The sequence below is a fragment of the Triturus cristatus genome, chromosome 4_2 (assembly GCF_964204655.1).
Source record: "Triturus cristatus chromosome 4_2, aTriCri1.1, whole genome shotgun sequence".
Classification (NCBI taxonomy): domain Eukaryota; kingdom Metazoa; phylum Chordata; class Amphibia; order Caudata; family Salamandridae; genus Triturus; species Triturus cristatus.
Window position 1 is genome coordinate 564,975,312 of NC_140586.1, and position 24,497 is coordinate 564,999,808.

The 24,497-nt window shown below is 43.6% G+C and overlaps 1 protein-coding gene across 3 annotated transcripts in view; it reads left to right on the forward strand.

The window, feature by feature from the left end:
• CLCC1 (chloride channel CLIC like 1) overlaps positions 1–24,497 on the forward strand; it is a 282,668-nt gene that overhangs the window by 122,862 nt on the left and 135,309 nt on the right. For all 3 annotated transcript variants that reach the window (XM_085602214.1, XM_085602216.1, XM_085602215.1), the window contains exon 5: positions 1,380–1,601. In XM_085602214.1, the coding sequence (XP_085458340.1) occupies positions 1,380–1,601 (222 nt within the window). The remainder of the gene's footprint in view (positions 1–1,379; positions 1,602–24,497) is intronic.

Here is a 24,497-nt window from a genome sequence, read left to right on the forward strand (position 1 = left end):
ACATTAAAAAGAAAAAAAAAGAAAAAAATCGTAAAAATACATTTATATGAAAATTCTAATCACGGGGAAGAATTACCGTTCATATCATTAATATTTAGTTGTTTAATAATTTTCTCCTTATCTGCCACATGGCCATTATAAATTTAGCAACTGCGAAAACTATATGGGGGAGAGTACTGGTTTTCAGTTTTCTGTAGGAGTACAGATGGCTCCTTATACCCAGGTTTCTGCATAATGGCACTAGCCAGTATTTCCTGGGTCTATTGTAGGCGGGGCAGAAAAATAGTACGTGAACCTCGTCCTCCTCGTGGTTACTACACCCTGGACAGATTTTATACCAATTTCCTATGATTGTCTACAATGTTGTTATAAAATAGTTTATAGTTTTACAGGTTGCCTATGTGTGCCCCTCTCCCCTCTTACAAAGAGTTCCTTGTGTACTTAGGATTTTAAAGGGACCTTAGGTTAAACATCAGCAAGGCAAATAGCTGGAAAACTTTTTGGTGTTAAGCACTGTTTTCAGTTAGCCAACAACCCATTGTGGCGATTTCATGCTTTTTCTTTTCCGCTTGGTTGGGAGTACTTCTCTGCACTGAAGTATTCAGAGTTATTTCTCATGAAATGGTGTGCCAAACAACTACCTGTTAAGTCCACCCTTTCGTCTAGCATTACTGCCTGATTTCTAGGCCCATGGCTGATTTTCCAGTGGACTGATCAGCAGTAAGTAACCTTTTCTGATAAGTGTCTATTTGTTAGCCATTCCTTCAATTTTCGGTACTGCTTTCAACTCTGTTTTGAAAGCACATATCTATGTTATAACAATGCACCAAAAAAGAAGCTACTTTCCTGTTGTGCATTATGGGTATCTGTGCTAGATTTGTCTGCCATAATCTATTTCTTTAAAGTTAACCAGATATAAAAAAGCTAAGATTACCACTGAGCCCAAACATTTTGTGGGACTTCAGGTATACTAAAACACAGGCTTGTTCGAATAAAGCAGATTGGTTATAAAGTGGATGTTTTAAAGTTGTTCTTGGACTCCTGTCTAATGTGGAAGAATTATTTGAAATGAACGCAGTTCCTTAGAAGAAAGAGACAGTGATGCAGGTAAGTAAACCTTCGTCTCTGTACGTTTTTGATAGTGGCCCATTGTTCTATTTAATCTCTTGAACTGTTTATTTGATTAGTACTTAGTGCCATGGCAGTTAACTATTGAGACCTCTCCAAAACTATGTTATACATCCAGAAATTGTTTTAACTTAATTTAGCTAAAGGTAATATAGAGTTACAAAAAAACACAAAATAGTGAGATATTTTTGATGTAACCAAATGATAAAACACTGTCTGCAATTTTCAGCTAACTAAATGCTTTAATTTAGCCTGATGAGACCCACGATGCTGTCCATTATGATGCTGAGATAATCCTAACACGGCAAACATTGTCTGACATCCACAAGTTTCTCACTGGAGAAGAATGGAAGTCTGGTGCCCTTGATGACTCCCTTTCTGATATTCTCATTAACTTTAAGCATCATGATATTGAAGCATGGAAGTGGAGATTTGAGGAATATTTTGGGATTGATCCATACAGTCTATTTTTGGTAAGTTTGTAATACAATCATAGTTTGTATTGTACTTCTATTCTACTGTGGTGGTGTTTTTCCACTTAAGAGTGTTGATCACTGTCCTCAATCAGTTATCACAACCCGCACGCATAGCAATTACCTTGAAGTACATGTAACCCAAGTGTAATCATACTGTTGCAGATACTCCCAATGACAGAATGTATCTAGTATTAAAAACTCATAACTTCCCACATACACGTCTTTTCGTTTAAAGTCATTGATAAAACCAGCGATTCCTCTGCAGGCTGCATTCAAATGAGATTTTGTTTGTACTTTCAAGTTTGTTTCTGTTTGGTCAATTATTTGAAATCTTCAGCTTTTATGCTTTCCTTCTCTTAGATACCTGGCCTCCACAAATAAGGACCAACGCTACACCGAACCAGTTGCAAATTTGAAGGGCACATTTGGGTGTTTATCTCATAATCTTTTAGAAGTACTTTTATAAAATGCAGTGTTTTAAACCTATAAAGGCGTCAAAATAATGAAGATAAGTTTGACTATTGTTTGAAAAAGGAACAGCTTCGGTTTGTGCAAGATGTTTGTGCAAGATGATCCTTCCACTGGCTTTCAGCTGTAGCTAGCAACTAGATCTACCCGGAATTGTTGTACGTAGTTCTGGATTTTGGAAGAGGAACTATGGATTAGCAGCCCCAGCACACCAGTTGTCCTGGAAGCCCGAATGCTATCTGTCCACATATTTCCAATTGGCTGATGTCCATAATTCACTTTTTATATTTTTTCTCAGTGGGAGTTCATAGGAATGACGTCATCCTGTTGTGAAAGTACAAGACTATTCCAGATTTGCTCAGACCACTAGTTTGTATTGTGGCTTGAGCACGTTTCAACTAACCCAGGCTCCCAGCATTTCAGGGACAGGTCACTATAACATTTCATGGATTTTTCCAGAGTTAAATTCAACATAGTACTGTTTTATTTCACTACTAATTCTACTACTAAAGGAATAGTAGTACTGATAAAACTCTTGTTCCTCAAAGATTTTCTTTTGTCGCAGATGCTGTTTACTTAGCAAACCCATCACAATGCTGCCCAAGCAGCTCAGCAGCTAATGATTCAGATAGTTTAAATTCAGAAGGATCTAGGAAAGCACTTTCTCCATTTATGTATTTTGTAGTTCCTTCTGAACTATGCATCAAAAAGAGTCTGCATATTTCTACTTGTTTTTCACATTGCTTGACTTGTATCATGTAACCATCAAGTAGAACAATAGCTCATATTTCTCTAGGATATTATCGTTTACAAGATGAACATTTCTTCATTTGTTCAATCTCCCAAAAAGCATAGTATGGCAGGGAATTTTTAGTTCAAACCCCTTTAATAAGTTGTCTCTTTTTATGTGGAAGCCGCCCTGAACATGCATCAAAACTGGAGCAATTACATTTTAAAACACTTTGATGGGGTAGTCCACTGGCACATCATGGCTGCATTGCTTGGGAGTTCTAAAGAACACAACAACAGCCACATAACACGTAATTGTCCTGAATATTAAATATTTGAGCAGAAGTCTAGTAGTTTAACATGAATGTTTCTCCTTGTAGACTCTAAACTCAAGGAGTTTAAAGCACATTTGAAGAAAGTGAAAATCTTTCCAACGTATTTAGTTAATGTTCCACGATATACTCCAGTCTTATCAATTCAGTAAATCAGAATGCAGAAAACAAATGTTTTTTTTAGGTTTTTTTTAGTAGTAATTCATTAGAAAAGAGTGATGGTGGAAGTAGGACACAACCCAGATGTTGGCTTCTGTACAAGCTCTCAGCACTGAACCTGCTCACCTGGTAATTTGCTCCTCCTGCAGGACTCTGTGGCCCGCATGATGGCCCAAGAGGGACTGACAGTTCTATTTTAGATAATGGAGATCTCTTGACTGGGGGTGAATGTATGATTTATTCAGCATTCAGTCCATTATTTGTTTGCGTAGCACTTTCACCCTAAGTGGGATGGGTATGCCCAGACTTGGCTCCCTTGCTCACTGTGCCACTGGATTCAAGCTAGCCTGTCTGATGAAGGGTAATACCCAGAAACTGGTCCCAGAATGCTTGTTTCCGGTCCAGGGAGGACCTGGCTTGGCAGTTCGGTCTGGGCTGTTCCCATGTATGATTTATTCAGCATTCTGTCCATCATTTGTTTGCGTAGCACTGCTATGGATTCCAGCAACATCGCTCTTATGGAAGTCACTTTGTCAAAAACATGAGCAGCCTGTTACCATCTCTTCTAAAGAAAGTCAAACTGTTTCTTCCACAAAGCGACTTCAGAATTGCTGTTCAGGCCCTTGTACTTTCCCATCTGAATGCTGGTAATGCCCCACTTCTTGCCTTCCTAGGCTCCACAATGACACCCGGTAGGGGGCATCCTACACACTGCATCTACATTTCTCATCCAGGGCCCTTAACAAATATAACATATCCCCTCCTTGATGGCTTCCCTTGTCAACCTGCACCATCTTCAAAACCAGTTGCTTCATTTATAAAGCCATCACAGCCCACACCTCGGTTTTCTTACAGTTAAGTTTACCACCTCTGATGGTTCTTGGCACACCCGTAGACTGGACCAATCACAATGCAAACTAAGAATTGTAAAAAAGAGATAACAAGACAACAGGCCTTTTCCATCTGTGCACCTAGCATCTGGTATAACATCCCAGTATCCACAACGAGTGCCCCAAGATGCTCCATTTTAGGAAAGAGTTGAAGACTCACCTATTTAAAGAATACTACATCACAGAGAATTAACCATCCACAACTCTTCTTCCTCTTCTGTTAATCTCCGACTTTAAGGTTGCCTTTTATTAAGGGGTGTGATGAATCAAGTAGAAGTAAATTGCGATTCTCCCATTAACATGACTAGAGAATCTGGATTTCATTAAAGACTCGGAGGCTAACATTATGCATATAACTTTTAATGCGTCTCCAGGCAGCCTCATACATCATAAAGATAAGTATTCCAGAATAGAATATTCAAAACAAATAAAAGGCATGAGCACATAACAAACAGCCTCTTTTGAATGTGACGTAAAACAGGAAAGGTCTTGTAAAGTTGAAGAAGTCTTATAACGATGAACAAAGTCCAAACAGTCAGTTAAATCATCAGCAAACGAAGAATATGAAGATCGGAGAGAGCGATCAAGGATGGCATCAGATCATTCGAGATTATCTGAAAAAAAGGAAAAAAGTAAGTAAATACATTCCCTCAAAGAGGACGGCAAGAAGTAAAAGGTTACTTGAGATAAACAGTGTAATTTAGGGAGGATGTTCCTGCAAGGAGAGAACAAATAGGTGAGTTAGGTACAATGGTAAAAGCAACACAGTCAAAAAGCTAGAATGAATAACCTTAAAATATGATAAGAAACAAATTCAATAATGGGATATTAGGATTACATTCAAGTGAACTGTAAGTATTTAATAAACCCTCAGGGGAAAGGGTGGGAGGGATAATGTTAGCCTCCGAGTCTTTAATGAAATCCAGATTCTCTAGTCATGTTAATAGGAGAATCGCAATTTCATTACAAGATCGGAGGCTACCATTATGCATGTTGGTAGCCATGTAACACAACATCGGGCATATGACCAATTGGTTTACAGTAATGCTGAGCAAAAGTACTAGCATTAGACCAGTCGGCGGGCTTTAGAATACATCCAACTTACCGCCAGACCAAAAGGATTTGCTGGCCATAGCACCTCTGATCGAATGTGCTTGGAACAACTTCAAGTCAATGCCAGCTAAGTTCATAACTATTTTGACCCATCTAGAGATAGAAGTAGAGGTAATGGCTTTGTGTGGTTTAACAAAGGAGATAAGTAATTGGTTAACGCCTGGAGGGCGAAGAGGATTCATTCTGCGGCATATTCTTTCATGTAGTCAACTACGCAACGTTTTTTACATAAATCGAAGCGTGGATAGAAAATAGAATCGGACATAGTCTTAGTTCTTTTAAAAAGCTCGAATTTGACTCCAAACATGTTATAGGACCTAAATGAAATTTCTAGGGCTTTAACGTCAGAAACTCTGCAAAAGGAAATTAGGCAAAGCAGTGTGGTTAGCTTGATAGAGAGGTTTTTCCCATTAAGGTGAATGTTATCGGGCCAGCTAGAAAAAAGATCAAGAATTAGATTAACGTCCCAGAGAGACTGGTATCTGGGTTTAGGAGGTCTCCTGAGTCTGATGCTTTTGAGGACTCTACAGATGATGGCGTTCTTACCCACCGTCTTACCATTGACGAGAGCATGGCCTGCGGAGATAGCAGACCTGTAACAGTTAATAGATCTATAGCTAAGGCCTCGACCTAATTGTTCGACAAGAAAGTTAACTATGTCAACGATAGGTGCTTGCATGTGATCCAGGTTCCATTCCATGCACCGACGTGACCATGATTTCCATATGCTGTTATATCTGTAATGTGTACCAGAGGCCCAAGATTCTCTGAGGAGAGTTGCAGCAGATGACGAAAGTTTTGAGAGCACATTGGATCTCCTGACACTCTCCAGGCAAGAAGGCTCAAAGTCCCTGGCTGAACCAGTGGGTGAATTAGTCCGTCTGCGTCTGTAAGAAGGTCCGGAAGGTAAGGAATTAGGAAGGGAAGGTCGTAAGCCAGTTCCCAGGCAGTGGAGAACCATGCCTGAGACGGCCAGAAGGGGGTAATTATGACTATGGAGCATTGTTGATGTCTCACCTTCTAAAGAACTCTCTGGATCATTGAGAAGGGGGAAAGGCGTATGTGTTTCTCCCCTTCCAACACTGAAGGAAGGCGTTCACCGCTAGAGCACCCGGGTCGGGCATCCAGCTGTAGTAGTTCTTCAATTGGAAACTTAGCCTGCTCGCAAAGAGATCTATATGAAAAGGACCCCAAATATTGTTGAGGGAATTGAATACGGAGACATTTAGTTTCCAGTCGCTGCAGTCTAAGAGGAACCTCAAATTCCAATCTGCACAAATATTGGTTTTCCCTGGAAGATATTCGGCTTTGAGGATGAGCTTGTGTTCCAGGCAGAACATCCAAAGCTTTTTGGCTAAATTCGAGAGATCCGCAGATTTCGTGCCTCCCAGACGATTTATATAAGCAACCGCGGACATATTGTCCATCTTTAGAATGACTGATCTGCCCTGAAGAGAATGTTTGAAGCTCATCAGAGCATAGAGACCGGCAGTGAGTTCTAGGTAATTTAAGTGGTGAGAGGATTCTTCTTGAGACCTAACTCCGCCAGTGTTCTGGTCTAGGAGACATGCTCCCCAGCCATGAAGGCTCGTGTCTGTTTCCAGAATAAATTCTGGTGCAGAACCAAAGATTGCCCTGCCATTCCAGGCGTCCAGGTTTTCTAGCCACCAGGTGAGTTCCAATCTGGCTTCCCGGTCGAGAGAAATGAGATCTCCGTACCAAGGCCATGATCATAAAGCTTTTGCTTTTACTCTTTCTAGGGCTCAATAATTCAAAGGGCCTGGAAAGATAGCTTGAATAGACGAGGAAAGGAGACCGAGAAGTCTGGCGAGCTCTCTTAGGGATAAGCTGTCTTGTATCAGGAAATGTTTTATCTCTTTCCTGATCTTGGAAATTTTCTTCGGTGGGAGAAGGAGAAGACAGTTTGTGGTATCTATGGTGAAGCCTAGGAACTCCAGGGATCTTGAGGGAGATAAAATCGATTTCCCTCTGTTTATAATGAAGCCTAGGTTCTCGAGAAGGTCTATTACAAATTTCCAGTCCCCAATGAGCTGAGAATGGTCCTGGGAAAGGATGAGGATGTCGTCCAGGTATATAATTAAACAAATGCCCTTTTCTCTTGGGGAGGAAGCGATTGATCTCATCACCTTGGTGAAACACCATGGGGCTGAGGAGAGACCGAAAGGGAGTGCTTGGAACTGGAAAAGATGGTTCTTCCACATGAATTGGAGAAAGGGTTGGTGATCTTTGGCCACAGGGATGGTGAAGTAAGCGTCTTTTAGGTCTAACTTGACTAGCCAGTCGCCTTCCAGAAGAAGGTCTCAGTAGATGGATTCCTTCCATCTTGAAATGTCTGTAGACGAGGAACTTGTTGAGTTCCCTTAAATTTATGACAGGTCTCCAACCCTTGTCCTTTTTCTTGACGCGGAACTGAGTGCTTAAAAAGGTTAGCATTTCCATAGGAACTTCTAAAATGGCACCCTTCTGAAGCATCGAGTGTATCCCTTCTTCTATTATTTTCTCCTGGTCTAGGGAGAGAGGAATGTCTCTGAGGAAAGAAGATTGAATCGGGGTCTGAATAAAATCTATTGTAAACCCTTTCACAGTATTTAGGACCCAAGGGTCTCGAGTAATCAATTCCCAGTTCTTATAGAAAAATTTTAGTCTGCCCCCGACCTTCGGGGAAAGGGAGGAGGAGGGAGAAAGTAAAGTTGCACTCACTCTGGGAGTTGTTGTAGTTGGAGATTCCTCTTGCTCTGGATCCTCTGGAGCGTGTGCCGCTTCCTCTTTGAGGGTAGAATTGAGGGGTATTGGAGGGTTGGTAGCCTCTGCCAAATCCTCTAGATCTTGGATAGGGCCTACGGTTGAAGCGGCCGGAAGAGAGGCCCCTTCTTCTGGCCCTACCAAAAAGGTTATTGTTGAAGACCCTTCTCATGTTTTGGTGTGCCTTGTCCAAGGCTATAAAGGTCATGACGTACTTGCCAAGCGTCTTGATGAGATCCTCTCCGAAAAGCAACCCCTTGGGATTGACGGAGGGTTTTTTGTCAGCGAAGTCGCCCAATTTTGGGCTGATTTTAGTGAGGACCACTCTTCTTCTCTCAGAGTTTAGGCTTGCGTTTGCGTTGCCCAAGAGGATCAAGGCCCTCTGGGACCAACCTCTAATTGCTTCGGTGTCTAGGGGTGTGCCGTTGATATGGCTGTCTTCTGCTGAGTCAATGATCCTTGCCAGGGGACCCAGCATATCGAGCACGCGATCCTGGCAACCTTTAAGGGACCTTTCCATTCCTTTTCTCGGATCCCTCCCGAGTTTGAAAGCGTGTTTAATTAGCTCTGGATCGAGATTGTGAGTCTGACATACTTTGTTGTCGATACAGGGTCTGGAGCATTCTGCTCTGAGTAGGTTACGGGTATCTCTCTCCAAATTGTTTCTAAGCCATTTCTTAATGAATTTGCTGACATGCTCTTGTGGGTGTACCATTCAGAGCTACGAGGTTGTTTTATGTTGAAGGGAGAGAACATCATCATTGTCTAAGTCCGAGACGTATTCGTCAAAAAGGTCAGAGGCATCACCGTGTAGTGAGTCCTCATCATCTTGTAAAAATTTACGTTGAGCACTAGGATAGTTTGTGCCGCTATGGACGCCCATAAATTGTGTGCTGCTGAGGACACCTTTATAAGTTGTGCCGCTAAGGACACCCGATGTAATTGAGGTGCGGTGACCTCCCGTTAAAGTAGAGGAGTTTTGAACTCCTTAAGTGCTCTTGGGGGTAGTATAGTCAGTATTTTTATTCTTTTTGAGTCTTTTCCCCCTTATTTCAATGAGATCGTCAGAAAGGTTACTTGGCAACTCGCTGGTCTCATCCACCAAGCTAGGGAGTGATCTTTTGGGTGGCATAACCTTAGATAAGGTTTCCAGCATGCAAGATCTCATCTCATTATGGATGATGCTCTTAAAGGTCTGGTTATCCATACTGGGGATAGGTGCGCTGGCGTCATTAGAGTCTGTCAGACATTATCTGTGCTTTAAGTTAAAGAATAAGAAGCAACGTCACCTTTTTTAAAAAAACTTTTTTAAGGTTTGTAAAAGAATGGCACCCCTTTCTTCTCTTTTTTTTTTTTTTCTTTTTTTTGAGTGAAGGCTCAAATTCCCCTTTTTAGGTCGAGGGACCGTCCGGTCTGCCGAAGGCAGAACCGGAAGTCCGGAGATCTTATGTTTCTTAGAGTGGCTATTTAGCCCGCCTCACTTTTTGCCTCTCCTCCATTGGCTGGCTTCCTAAACGGAGGCCAGCCATTAGAGGAGCGAGCCGTCCCTCCAAATAGGCTCCGTCTTTTTCAGATTCGGGGGCGTGTTCTGTGGTGTTCTTTCCACTTTTTAGCCACGCCCTTTTTTTAGGTGTGTTTTTCTCTCCTCCAGCCAATGGCAAGAGGAGAGCAAAAGAAACACGCCCCCGAATCCGAAAACGCCACTGCGTTTCTCCGAGGCATTTCTGCTTTGCCTCGGAGAAAGGCGGTGGTGTTCATGGCGTCCTCTCCCCCTGCTCTCGGCTCCCTCGGTGCTCCCGTGTCCGGCTGCTGCTCTGGTCTCCTCCGCCTGTCCTCTCAGGCTGTGCACGCAGGTATTTGCCACTGCCTCTTCTACCCGGCTGTCTTTCATTCCTTCCTTTGCTCTCCACCCTCCCCATAAAGTACAGCGCATGCACTTTGCTCTTCTATGCCCAATGTTGCCTTTAGGCCGAGCTGCTGCCTGGCTTCGGCACTGGGAAACCAGTCCAGAGTCCCCGTTTGGCCTCGACATCCTGTGATTCTGGGCAAATCACTTAATCTCCAGGTGTCTTAAAAAATAATAATGTGACTTTGTGTAATGTAATCTGGAGGTCATCGAAAGCGCTCTAATGCCCTGGGATCAAATCTGCGCTATTTAAAACTGCAAAGAATAAAATAAAAATCCGAGCTCTCCGAGCCTTTCCTACCTGCACACGCCAGTCCTCCCTGTCTTTGCTTTCAGTGGCTCTCTGTCATTTCACTGCCTCCCCTCCCCTCCCCGCTTGCTAGTCAGTTCCAGCACTTGTTTCCTTCTCTACCCCCATTCGCACCCCCCACCCCCCTTCCACACACCTCCCATGCCTAAGTAGGCGCCTCGTACATCAGCCGCGAGCCCTGGAGCACACAGGAGTCGTGGGGCGCGCCGGGATTTGCCAGTGCCTCTTCTACCCGGCTGTCTTTTATTCCAACCTTCAGACTAAACATATCCCTGCAGTGGGCGCATTTACCCACTGAGCTGCTTTTACCAACTTTTCAGAAAGGCGCATGCAGTGAAATCCTAAACCTTTTCTTCGTTTATTTTTTATGGGGGAATACCTCCAAATCAAGGGCTTGGTTATTCATTGTGCAACAGGTCGGTGGCACCGGGACCCAGAGATGTGAGCGGGACCTGCTCCACAGTTACAGCAGTGTTTTAACTACCAATCGAAGAGATGAGTGGTCCAAACACCTTACTTAATATCTCCCGACATCAAAAGTGCGCCCCACACAACATGTCAGCATCTCCATTAGCCAAGCCTACAAACGGAGCAAAATGTTCAGAGTGCGTTCTATCACTCTCACTACCTCACTATATCACAACACACTCTCTCAAAACTTTACTACATTACTCTCTCACTACCTCACAAATTCACTCTCTCTTTCTAACTCACTAATTCACTCTATCTCACTGCCTCACTCTCTCTCTCAAATACACTGTCACTTACACTCACTCTTTCACTACCTCACTCTATCTCACTACTTCACTACATCACTCTCTGTTTCTATCTTAATACCTCACAACATCCCTCACTACCTCACTCTCTCTTTCACTACCTCAATCTTTCTCTATCTCACATCACTCACTGTTTCTATCTCACTACGTCAAAAAATACCTCACTCACTAACTCACTCTTTCACTACCTCACTCTCTATCTACCTCACTCTCTCTCACTACCTCACTCTCTATTTCAATACCTCACTCTCTCTCTCTATCTCACTACCTCACTCTCTCTCTCTGCTAATGCAATAGGTATCACATATGCAAAAAAAAATAATAATGCCAATAGAAATGACAATGCCATTTATTTAGGGAGACAAAAATGATAAAGAAAATAATGAGCAATACCAATAGCTCTACCTATAATATTGCCGAGACCATTGGTTTTTTTTGGGTGGCGGGAGAGAGAAAATTCACCAGATATAAGGGAATTTTTTTTTTTTTTTTTTTTTTTTAAAGTGATGCCTCAATCTTTTTCAAATTTTTATTTTTTATTTTAATTTTTGGTGTGGAGAGAGAAATAAAATATCGCCAGAAATATATGAGCCAGAAGAGAGGGGCAGTAATTGGGGCTTTGAAAGGGTGTTCCAGTAATCTTTTGAAAAAATTACCAGCTGAAAGTAAGACGCGAGCAACCAACGGAGGGCTTGAGCGTCGGATCAGCTAGTTGTAAGGGGAAGTACTACAGAGTTTGAGGAAAGATCCCTGGCAACGGGTCTGCGTGACGCGCGCGTTGCCAGGGTATCTTCCTCTAATGCCGGTGAGCTGTCACCGAGGATGGAGACACGTGTGCGGGAGACGAAGCAGCTCGTGGGGAGAGAAGTGGGGGGGGGGGGGGGCCCTGCGCCGGCCTCCGTAAATTGGAGAGCGGGGACACGGAGGCAAAGGGGAAAGTGGAATGCGAGCGCCGCAAGGAGCAAAGGGCCAAAGTCAGACATGGACCAAGGTAGGAATCTTAAGATAAGGACATCACAAACAATATCAGCCAGTCGACAAATAAACACTAGATCAATCAAAAGGGCAGAAATGTCGTTCCTCAGCAGTAAAGATCAACAAATGCGATATAAGGTTCAAAACAGGAGAAGTAAGGCAATGAACTTATCTGCTTTGAGCCGCATTCAAAAGAGGCTGTTTGTTATGGGCTCATGCCTTTTATTTGTTTTGAATATTCTATTCTGGAATACTTATGTTTATGATGTATGCGGCTGCTTGGAGATGCATTAAAAGTTATATGCATAATGGTAGTCTCCGATCTTGTAATGAAATCACGGCACACTGTTCAACAGTTTTAGGAGTATAGTGAGAGATGGCTTTCTGAGATAGCAAGACATCGGAGGATGTAAGCTGTAGAAAGAAATATTATACATAGTGCGCCATATCAGGGGCATACAGCTTAAACATGCAGTTCTGAAGTGTACATATCATTTAAATATTAAGAGCTGAACCTGCTGTGCCAAGCTTAAGGCCGTACTTTCAAACACAGTCTGGAGTACTCCAATCTTGGTGCAGGGTCTGTATGCTGCACAAGGGGAGTTGGTGCCAAAAAAAAAGGTCTAATTTAAAGATCTACCTTCACTATTCTGTAATTAAAGATTTTTTTTCACTCTCATGAAAATTTAGTTCTTTGGGGCTGAATAAGAGCATCTCGCCAATGTGCAATCAAAACAACATCATCCCTATCTTGAGCACAGAAACAGGCCTGGAGTTTTCAAAATGGAACCCATAGGCCTCCATCAGTTTGCTTCGCTTATATATACAACCACTGCAATCCTTCACTCGCTGGGGTTCACTGTAAACATACCGAAGTGACACTTGACTCCCTCTCAGATGCTCCTTTTCATCAGAGCTGCTCTGGACATGGTGCAGTTTTGGGGCTATCCTCCTGAGCGTTGAGTCAAGGATGTTCAGGCTATGATACCGATGTTCCAGCCTCTATCCTAGATTTCGTAAACCTGGCTCTGAGGCTGTTTGGCCTCTTGACCTCCTGCATCCTGCTAGTGACACATGCCCACTGGCAAAGGCGGGCTCTGCAGTGGGACCTGAAGGCCCAATGAGTGCAGTATCAAGGTAATCTCTCTGACGTGGTCCGGATCTCGAAGGGAACTGCAGAGGACCTGCAGAGGTGGCTAACGAACCGGAGTTGTGTCAGTGACGGACACCAACCAGAGCTGACTGTAGTGACCAATGCGTCACTTAGGGCTAGGGTGGCCACCTGGGAGAGGTAGAGATCAGAGCACTCTGGTGCCCATCAGAATCCAAGCTTTTCATAAACCTGTTGGAGTTGCAGTCGACCTGATTGGCATTAATCGAGGGAAGGCTGGTGCAAGTGTTCACTGACAACACCGCCGCCATGTGGTACTGCAACAAACTGGGCGGGTGGGTTTGTGAACCCCGTGTCAGCCTCTGCTCTGCGCCTCTGGACATGGCTGGAATGTTGGGGCATTTCCCTGGTGGTTCAACACATAGTGGGCTTTGGAACACCAGGGCAGAGGAATTCAGTTAAAGATGCCCAGCTGATCACAAATGGCTTCTCACCCCAGAAACGGTCCAAGCTCTCTTTCAGCAGTGGGGAGAGCCTTGGTTAGATCTGTTCGCCACCCCTGAGAAAGTGCAGTGTCGGCAGTTCTGCCCGTGCGAGTTTCCAAGGTGGCCCTTACTCAGAAAAGCTTTTAGTCTCGAATGGAGCTCCGGCCTTCTTCCAATAGCACTCCTGCCCAGAAATTCCAAGTAGATCAGGAATGACCGGGCTCAAGTGTTTCTTGTGGCTCAGGATTGGACATGAAGAGTCTGGTATCCTGAGCTGTTAAGCATGACTATCGGTCCTCCGCTCAGGCTGCCTCTTATCGAGAATCTTTTGTCGCAGCAATTGGGCAGGGTCCTGCACCCAAACCTGCGCACCTTCTACCTCCATGCATAGAGATTGGGCAGCTACAGTTTACAGCTTTCAGCCTTCCTCCTGAAGTCTGTGATGTTATTCTGGCATCCAGGCATCCCTCCAACATGAACGCATATGCCTGCCATTGGCAAAAGTTTGTGTTTTGGTGTGCCTCTCACAATGTCGACCCCTTGTCTGCACCCGTCTCATGAGTTCTTTTGTTTGCATGGTCTTTGAGCCAGCAGGGCCCTGCTTTGGGCACAGTTAAAGATTACCTGTCTGCAATCTCTGTGAACTCTTTTGCGATTACCATACCAACCTTCTCTTTTCAAGTCACCGGTTGTGGCTATGCTCCTTAAAGGCCTCCAACTTGTTTTCCCCTTAAGCCCTTTATCATGCCTCAGTAGGACCTCAACCTGGTTCTTATCTTTCTCATGCGTGCCCCCTTTGATGTTTTGTGCAATTGTACTCTTAGTCTGTCAACCATCAAAACTTAATTTTTAGTGTCTAGAACATTGGCCAGGAGGGTTAGCGAACTCCAAGCGCTCTCAAAACACCCTCCTTATACTACCTTTCACCCAGACGAACTGGTCCTCCAGACATGTACCTCCTTCCTGCCAAAGATTGTCACTCCTTTCCATGTATGCCAGAACATCACCCAGTCTATCTTCTTTGCTCCCTCTCATTCCTCCAAAGAAGAGGAGACACTCCACTGCCTGGACCTAGAAAAGCATTGTCCTTCTACCTTTACCACACACAAGAGTCCACTCTTTGTGGGAGCACAGAAAGGAAAGCTGTACAGAAAAGAACCATCTCTCAATGGATTGTCCTGCGTATTATGATCTGCTATTCATTGGCCAAGAAATAGCCCTCTGACGGCTTGCGGGCTCATTCTACCAGGGCCAAGGCTGCGACCACTGCATTAGCGCACGGGATTCCTCTCCTGGACATCTGTCATACAGCAACGTGGGCATCCCTGCACACATTTACAAAACATTACTGCCTGGACAATCGGGTCCATTGAGACGGGCACTTTGCCGATTCGGTCCTACAGGATTTTTTGGTTTAATCGGATTCACAGACCCACCTCCATGGATGTATTACTTGGGTATCTATTCAAAGGTAAGGAACCTGCGGCTAGAAATCTCTATCAGATGAACAAGTTACTTTATTCGGGTAACACCTTATTTGGTAGAAACCAGATTCCTTACTGAACCCATCCTCCCTGCTCTGCAAACAGATTCAGGTATGAGTATGTTCCAGCACTTTGAGGCATGCTAGGAGAAGGAACTTCCTCCACTGTTGCTACTGTGGATGCAGGGGGTATGTGCGAGGGTTAGGAAGATGGAGCACAGGTGTCTGGAGGGCTGTGTAGGTTTGGATCAGTATCTTGATTAGACATCTCTTCTGATTGGGGTGCTAGTGGAGCTTCTTGAGGTGGGGATGATGTGTGCCCATTTGGGGAGGTCAAGGATGAGTCTGGCCACTAAATTCTTAATGGTCTGTTGTCTCTTCAGGAGATGCGTGGTGATTTCTACGTAGAGTGCATTTCCCTAGTCCAGCGGGCTGGTGACCAGGGCTTGAGTGACTGTCCTCCTGGTGTTGACGGGGAGCCATTTGAAGATCTTACGGATCATGCGAAGGGTGAGGAAGCAGGCGGGGGAGACTGTGTTGATCTGGTTCTTCATGGTGAGCTTGCTGTCCAGGGTGGTGCCCAGGTTGCAGGCATGGTCTCTCGGAGTGGGAGGGGTCCTAGTACAGAGGGCCACCAGGAGTCATTCAATGACTAGGTTTTATTCCCGAACATCAGCTCTTCTGTTTTGTCTGTACTGAGTTTTAGGCAGTTTCCCTTCACCCATACTGCGAAGCTCATCATGCACCTTTTGAACTGGGCCATCTTGGTTAATATTGAAAAAGTCGTTGTCAATATGAATAACAATACATTCGTGTATAAAAACGAAATTGCATCTTTATTGAAAAATGTGCCCGTTGTGAACTCTACATCAACCCGACTCAGAAATATGGGGTTACGCACGCCCTGAGACCCAGGCCCGGAGTTACTGATTGACAGATCACAGGTGGGGTAGCACGTGGCCACCATTCAGATGCACAAACAGGAAATCCCAGATTGACCCCACAGATAGACACAGTGACACCATAATGGTCCAGGGAGATTGGCTCCAATAAAGCACACATTGCCGACGGGGTGCGCGCATTCCCAAAACACCACAAAGTCAGATGCTACATGAAGGTAAGAACACTTAGCCAATCAAGACACAGTACGCGCAGTAACATGTCCAGAGGCCAGAATGTTGTTACCTTTCTGGCCTCAGTTTCTGGTAACTTGCCGCCATGCTCCCTGTGAACTGGGCCTTTTACAGTTTAAGAGTCAACTAGCCCTTTATCTGCGGGGTCTTGCGATAGAGTAAAGGATGCTCTTCCCTAAGTGTATGCAAAGTAGTTGCAAAATGTTTTGCTTAGTAGTTTTGCTTGGCTTTTTATCAAAGAAGTAGCTTAACCTAACCATAAGTTACCATAGGGAAAAGTGGGTTTTTCCCATTGTTTGGTACAATATTCCTGATAAAACATGCCCCACAACAGCCATAATTGGCTGAAGGATGGATACTCTTTGGATGGTGGATTTGTTGAATGTTACAAGCTATATCATACTCAAACCTCGAAACGGATGTGACATGGTGATTGGAGGAAATGGTCAGCATGATGGTTGGCACTGTGGATGGATTTCCCAAATCTAGGTATATAGATGTACAGAGTAACAAGTATGTAAATCTGGAACATCAAGATAATAAATAATTACATGAAATGGAGAAGAGAGTGTTTGTATGTTAAGCAACATAAAATCCAAATTGTGCTCCTACAACGATAAAACGTTTGAAGATGCCCTAAAGAGTATACCTTTATGTACACATGCTTCTGGTACTCGCTGTGCATGGCGCATGCGAAAACAGATAACAGAAGTTCAAGTATCTATTGTTGGTTGGGTTAATGTTTGCTAAATGTTTATCCACTTCCCCTACATGTATGATGCGTCCTATTCTCAGGGCTTTTCAACTGTGTGCTCCACACATAGATACACTTTATGTTGTGGGCTGGAAACTTAGCTGTGTGATAAATAGAGCAATTGATAGGCACCTCCCTGCTCGATCTGACAAGGGTTCCATGCCCGCTGCGAGCTGTGCACTTCCTTGGTGTGCTTGAAATGTGACAAGTGCATCCCAGCAAAGATAAGCAATGCTCTTTTTAATCAGCTGTCCACTGGATGTTGTCTATATTTGGGCATATGGTCGCCACTAGCACAATTATGAAAATACGTCACCGAATCAATATCCCATGGACGACTGTTATCTGACCACTCAGTTCTGTTAATCCAATGTGAATGCAGAAGACCTCGCTCAAGATCACCGAAAGGGCAGTTGCATACCAACACACAGAGTGACACAGAGATTATAGCTGACATTGGGGACAAATGGAATTATTACTTTAAGTTACATGAGGATTTGGGCTCCAACAGAAGTATTTAATGTGGTGCCAGGAAAGTAGTCATATATAGGTTTGCATTGGGAATAACATTTGGGGCTAGAAAATCTCTGCTCTGGAGATTGACATCTCGGTGTGAAAGGCATATCCTTCAGTTAGAGAGAGGCTCAATGGTCAGTAATCCTCTCCAAGAACAGCTTTTCAAGAAGAAAGTCTAGAGTAGAGGGTACAGGCATTTGTTAGGCAGCGATGGCAAGAAGGAGGGGCAGCTTTTGACATAGTTACCGAAGCAGCACCCACTTGCCCCATTATATTGGGACACTCAGTTTAGAATTAAATTGGGAGTAAATAATGCAATATCTGGAAAAATTCCCAAAAGTCAAAGACTAAAACAGAGATGTGTATTGTCACGCCCGATGTTCAATGTATGCACAAAGTCAAGAGTGTTTTCACCAAAGCTGGACAACCAGTTTGTTGCTACATTGCAGAATGCAGTTGAAACCATTCTCTTGGACCTCTCTAGTAGAGTCCATCGATGGGCACTACTTACCTTAAAGGAGCATTGCAAAGCAAGCAAACTTGTTGTCATATTTGAAAGGACTGAGTTAGTCGTTTTCAGCTGAAAATACATGAAACCTGGAAGGTGTTTAAAATACCTCAGAACTTGCAACATCTTATAAATATTTGTGCATTTGGTTCGAGTAAAGAGGTCACCACAAGCACTTAGCCTTGTTGAAGTCAAAAGTGTTGTCCTTAAACATAACCCTGATTTTGCAGCGTGAATCTTTCTGGATTCACTATGCTGTGCATTATTCCGCGGTCTGGTGGTTGGGTCCGGAATCGTAGTCTTTCTTTCTTCCTTTTTTTTTTTTTTTTTGTAGCCCAGGTGGGCGTCGACATCCCACCATTTGGTGTACCTCTCGTGACGTCAGCACGCTTCCTGCAGAAGCTCCCACCTCGGGGCGCCATCTTCAGATTCTTTTTTCCGCCATTGGGTCTGGATCGTCACTGTGAAGCTCCAGAGATTTTGGTGAAGAAAAGAAGAAAAAACACGAGTTTCATCGAAGAAGTGGAGGAAGACTACAGAAAGGAAGATCAACAAGCCGGGACGACGACGAAGGAGGAGGAGAACCTCGAGATCTTCGACGTCCAACGGAGAATGCGCACTCAAGGACACTGAGCGCAGGAATGGACAAGACACCCTTTAAATTCTGCCGTAACTGCCACCATAAATACGCGCAGAAGGACCAACACCCGGTCTGCAATCTCACCCTGATTAGGCTGCTTAGTAAGGTGTCTGATTTTTCTTTAGCCCCCAATCTAACAGTCCTTACAGTGAACCTAATGCTAGCCCTCTATATATGGAAATATAGTATTTCTGCGGAAACACTACAAATTACTGGACCAGGCAGTGCCACATTTGTAGGTTAATGTATAAATTGCCCAATGTGATTCCAAGTATAAATCCGATTAGAGTTCATCCTTTTACAGTAAGCCTGTACTTTGAAAGAAAATTTCTTAATAGCGTGATTTAGGACCCAAGGAGTGTTACAGGTTCCTTAAAATCTTCCCGGTAGACCGGTTTGTCCTTTTCTCAAGGGCCTGTGTAAAACCCTTGTTTAGCTTATATTTAGAGGGAGCTACACAGTCCCTGAATGTTCAGTTGGAATAGGGGATTGGGAATTCTTTTACCCAATTCATGGTAATTCTCTGATTGGCTGACATTAAACGTATATGTAGAAGGCCTTTTGAAGTTTGCTGAGGAATAAATCTGCAAGGTGTACAGTTTGGGACAAAGACAGTCAACAATCATTTATCAATCAGTTGTTACCTTTGTTAAAACCAAATTTAGTAGGCTAAGATTTTACTTATTCCCATTGGGATTTAGATCTGGGTGTAAATGTTTCCTTGAAAATTATGTCAATGTGGTTATAAAAAAGAATGTGGATAGGAAACTCGGCTGTGGCTGAAATCTTCATTTATTAAGCATGGTGTGCTCATGTTATAATGATGCTCTTTGGTGTATAGAAGAATAATCCGCACAGGTAGTGGATACATTTGTTTACACATGGACTCCGCACAGTTTAGCTTTTGCCAATATCCTCAGACTGCTGTGGTGAGCACATTGCAAGCACGTGGTCTTTAAAATATTGTTAGACTGTACTGCACATGAAGTCTTCTGCATTGCTCTGTAGAGCGTGTTTCCCTGTCCTATGTTGATCTCCTGGCTAGTCACTGGAAAGTTGCTGTAGGTGTTCTTGATCGTGACCTCAGTGAATATGACAACCATTCATGTCCAGTGAGAGTTCTCTCTGTGTACATCGATTGAGACCCTTGAGCTTGGCTCTAAAGTTGAGAGGAGGCATGCATGTGACACCCCTCTTTTACAGACAGTGGCTACTGTCCTCTCTGTTCAGGCTGTGGCAGACTGACAGTGGTGGCAGCATCAATCTATACCCAGGGTACCTGCACTCATGAACCATTAAGGAAGGGGTTTCTTCCTGTCTCCCTCCTGGTAAAATCTGTGCAGTCTCCCATGCCTGTGTTCTTTTTCCCACAGTCGTATCCGGGATGTGTGTTTTGAGAGCCAGTGCGGTCACTAGGTAAGGAAGTTGAGCCATTGCATTTAAGGTGAGCTGAGCTTAACTGGTATGTTCTGCTAGCCATTCCAGTTCCCTCTATGCTCATCCCTATACCTTGTAGAAGCTGGATGGGTTGGAGTAGGCACTAGCTCTTATGTGTATTTAGCTCAGACTCCATTTACTAGGACAACACCCTCCCTTTCTGCTAGTTGATGGTCAAGGCCTCATTGGTCTAGAGTTAGTTAAAATTCCTCTCTTGTGGATAGACCGGACATGGAGACTGGAAAGGAAAGCAGCAGGCCCTCCTCACGCACTGATCTGATCATGCAGGAAATATGTCCCAGGATTGAAGGGGTACCTAGGATTCAAAAGTAGTAGACCCCCTGATTTAATCGGCCTGTGAATCAGAGATTTATAAAAATCTGGCCTCATTGCCCAATCATTTGTTGAAGACTGTTATTGGTTTCTGACTAGGCCAGTGTTGTAGAGGATGCAAAGATCCAGTAATGAAATCCAAGAAAGTTTGATTGCCATCCTCCCCCACCCAAGAACAGAGTTTAGATTCGCCCATGATCACAATTCGATAGTCTGACCGCAGGAGCTGGGCTTCAGCTCATCCAGCGGCATTGCAGCAGAGAAGGATATATCTGTGAGGAATGTATGACGTTACAACACAGTTTTTACATCTAAACATCCTTTACAACGCCTTCTTTTACATCGCATGCCATTACATTGCATTTTCAGAAACTACCTTTGCAACGCATTCCATTACATCGCATTATACCTTTACAACGCATACCATTACAATGCATACCATTACATCACATTTAAGGTAAGTGTTGGATAGTATAGGGGTAATAATTACTATTCTAACTCCAGTGAGTGCAACAGTAGGGTAAGTGTTGGATAGTGTAAGAATACTATGCGTTGTAATGGTATGCATTGTAATGACTTGCGATGTAATGCCTGCATTGTAGTGACATGCATTGTAGTGGCATGCGATGTAATGGCTACGTTGTAATGACATGCGATGTAATGACTGCTAAGTAAAGGTAGTGCGATGTAATGACTGCGTTGTAAAGGTTGTTTCCCATCTGTGAGGGTTGCGGAGGTGGATGACGGCCCTTTAAAGCACAATGAGGCTGCAGGCAGCTGCTCAAGATAAGGAAACTTGCTGCACATCAATGTTGAGGGAGACCGGGGAAGCTCTATACGGTCATTAAGGTGAGACTGTTTCACCCCTGACCCCTCCCCTGTGCTGTGGGAGCTACCAGTTACCATCTGTAGTTGGGAAAAGAATGCCCAGTTGAAGAACTTACTCTTTAAGTCTTTAGTCCCTGCCCCGGCCTTGCAGTCTCCATCTTTGTCCTTGTTTTTCCTTCACTATTTGCAAGTAGCACCATCCCCGTGGGTGCCCTGCTATGAGAAACTCTAGCATTTATGGTACAGGTCCCACCCCTTTTTGTGTCATACGAGGGTATCGGCATGGACAGGCACCCTGGCCATCTACTACCCTCCTACCCCTAGGCCAGTGGCTACTGGACTAGTGGGGCTCAATTAACTGTGCCAAGACACCAGGCACTCCTAACCAGACCCCTGACACCACCAAAATAGTGTCTGCACCAAGGAAGTGTGGGTACGTCTGTGGCTTTGGGTGGCGGGATAGTGGGTGGGCCAAGAACATTCGACTTCCTATCAAATGCTAAATCCACGTCTCTGAAATATAAGTATTGGTACCATTGCTTTAGCTTTGAAGAGTATGCCTGTGCAACAGAGTCTTTACATTGCAGCAACAACAGGCTCATTTCTGTTGCTCTTAAGCCGATTTGGTAATGCTTCAGGGCTGAAGGCTAATTGGGACCAATCTATACTCTTCCCTATGAGTGCTCTGAGATCGGAAGTGAAAAGAAACCTGCCTATGTAGCAGTTCTAATGAAAGACTACGGCACATCAATATCTGAGAATCTACATGGCACACTGAGACAAAAATAAAATACCTGTACCTGGACAGCCTATATAAATCTGGATAGCTGCCTCCCTTAGTATGTGACGTCAGTGAAAATGGTGACACTATTTCTCTGCATATTTCAGGGCTGTTTCCAAGATCGGCATTCAAGGAACTGGTAAGTATTGAACTGCTAATAACACGATATATCAAAGAAAGCCAGATATATCATAGGAGGGTCGAAGGGAAAAATATTTACCGACAACTAGATAGCTAATCCCTTATTGATCCATAAACTTTCATCACACCAGAGCAATCTAGGGTCAAATTGTGAACTAAACCAAAGCTATGAGAGCACTAAGCAGAGTCAGAATGGATACTAATAAATCCCATCAGCCACCAATATAGCAGCCCACATCATCTGGGATTCGGTAGCCCGTCCTGAGCCTCCAAGATAATCAAGGCTGCAGATGAGAAGGGTAACTGTAACCTCTCATTCATCTAAGATGAGTTATGTGCCCTGTATGTTTGATAGGCTACCTAATGTATTGATGGTGGTGATGGAAGCAGTGCAAAAAGAGTGTAAAGTGATAGTAATAAAATCATCTACTAGGATAGAAACAACCTTTTAATAATGTCTATCCGAGTGACAAGGTTAAAAACAGTGTAGTAGCAGTTTTAACAAAATAACTGCAAGTCCGAAAGAACTAAAAGGGGTCTACATGTTTCAGCCGAAGGATCAAATTATAATCCGGCTTTCATCAGGATCAACAAGAACCTGTGCTACTGCTGTATGTATCGTGAAATTTCTATAAAAGTGAAAAACACCAGAAAAAACAAATAGAATGACCTACTTGGAATAGAGATTACTCCTGGTTTATTTGTAGGAGAAATATCTCTTCAAATCCTGAAAAAAAAGTACAGGAAAAACACTGCTCATTATGACTTGAATAGTGCCACAACTAAGTTTAAACACAGTCATGATTTGTCAATTGTGCAAACCATGCAGTAAAACACTCTAAACATATGTGTGGCGCAAAGAGCATTCTGACTCTGCTTAGTGCTCTCATAGCTTTGGTTTAGTTCACAATTTGACCCTAGATTGCTCTGGTGTGATGAAAGTATTGAACTGCTTCATTTAGAGGCGGGGTAAGAGGAGCTGCTTATAACCTGAAACAATAAAGCTCACCCAGAGGACCTTCTGCTGGTATCGGACGTGTAGAGTGTAACTACTTAACTGCACAACTGTAATCAAGTAGTTTGATAGTTCCTAGCTAAACCCGGCATTGACAAGGAGTTAGTTCTATTCAGGGAACATGAGCTTGACAGCTCTTGGTTCGCCGTCATTGTGCAGTGTACTGTGGTACCCTTTATTTCACGTTGGCAATCAACAGTGGAAGGTGATCTTTGAAAAAGCTGTGTATCCCCCTCTTGCTCCATCACTTCAGTAAGGCCTCAGCTGATGTGGACCTATTTCTTTGGATGCTGGATTGCTGCAATTAATGGGTTACTTGGTTCTCATAAGTTCATACATTTGAGGTAGCCCATATGTCCTTTAGAGTAGGACAATGAATCGATGCTACAGGCCTGCATGGTGCACCTCACAACCCCCACCCCAACAAACACACACACACACGTCCAACACACTCTATGCTTTAGTAGACCTACCAGCCTACTGAAAGGCCATCAGAGCAATGTACAGAGCCCTCATAAAGTAGCTGACAGAAGAAACCCCTGGTGAAATAAAAAAGAATTGGCATAGAAGTCATCTCCAAGGTTTGGGACAAAGCTTTTTCACACTTTAAAAAATCAAATCCACACTTAATGTTAGATTCTGATTTATCCTAGGTCAATATACTGCATTGTACATTCATAACCTACATGACATTATGAAAAATGTAACTGACCAGGGGGAAACGTCCCAAATGTCGCTGTACAGCATGACGTTTTTACATCTGACCTGAGCTTGCTCCCTTACTTGTCTCATTCTGCAGTCATCTCAAATTGATATTTGTCAAAAACGGCAATTGTCCCTGAAATTATGTTTGCTGGGAACAACTAGCTTTAAAACACAAAATAAATTGAGAAAAAGAGCAGTGCTGCTAAAGCTGCCAATGACCAAATGAAGGGTAGCCCTGAAGTGGATGAGCTAAGAGGGCCCTAATTGGGATGGAAAAGTAGAGATGAATGGTCGACTGCGGTGGAGCCCAATTTAAAAATAGTCTGAAGAGACAAATTATAAGAAGACATGCTGAACTGGTAAACCTTTTTCAAAAACCTATTGTACTATCTGGACAAGTTATCTCATTGAACTCATTTCTCCTATGCTGTGGCTTAGTTAGCCCATTCTCTGTCTTGAAACTGCCTTGGTGTCAATACAATGTCTTTGCATTGGTGAGATAACGCGGTGTACAATCCTTTGACTACACAGATGCCAGCATTTGATTGTGACGCTTGCTATTTGTTATCTCATTGCCCACCTCATTCCCTCTGAGTATGATC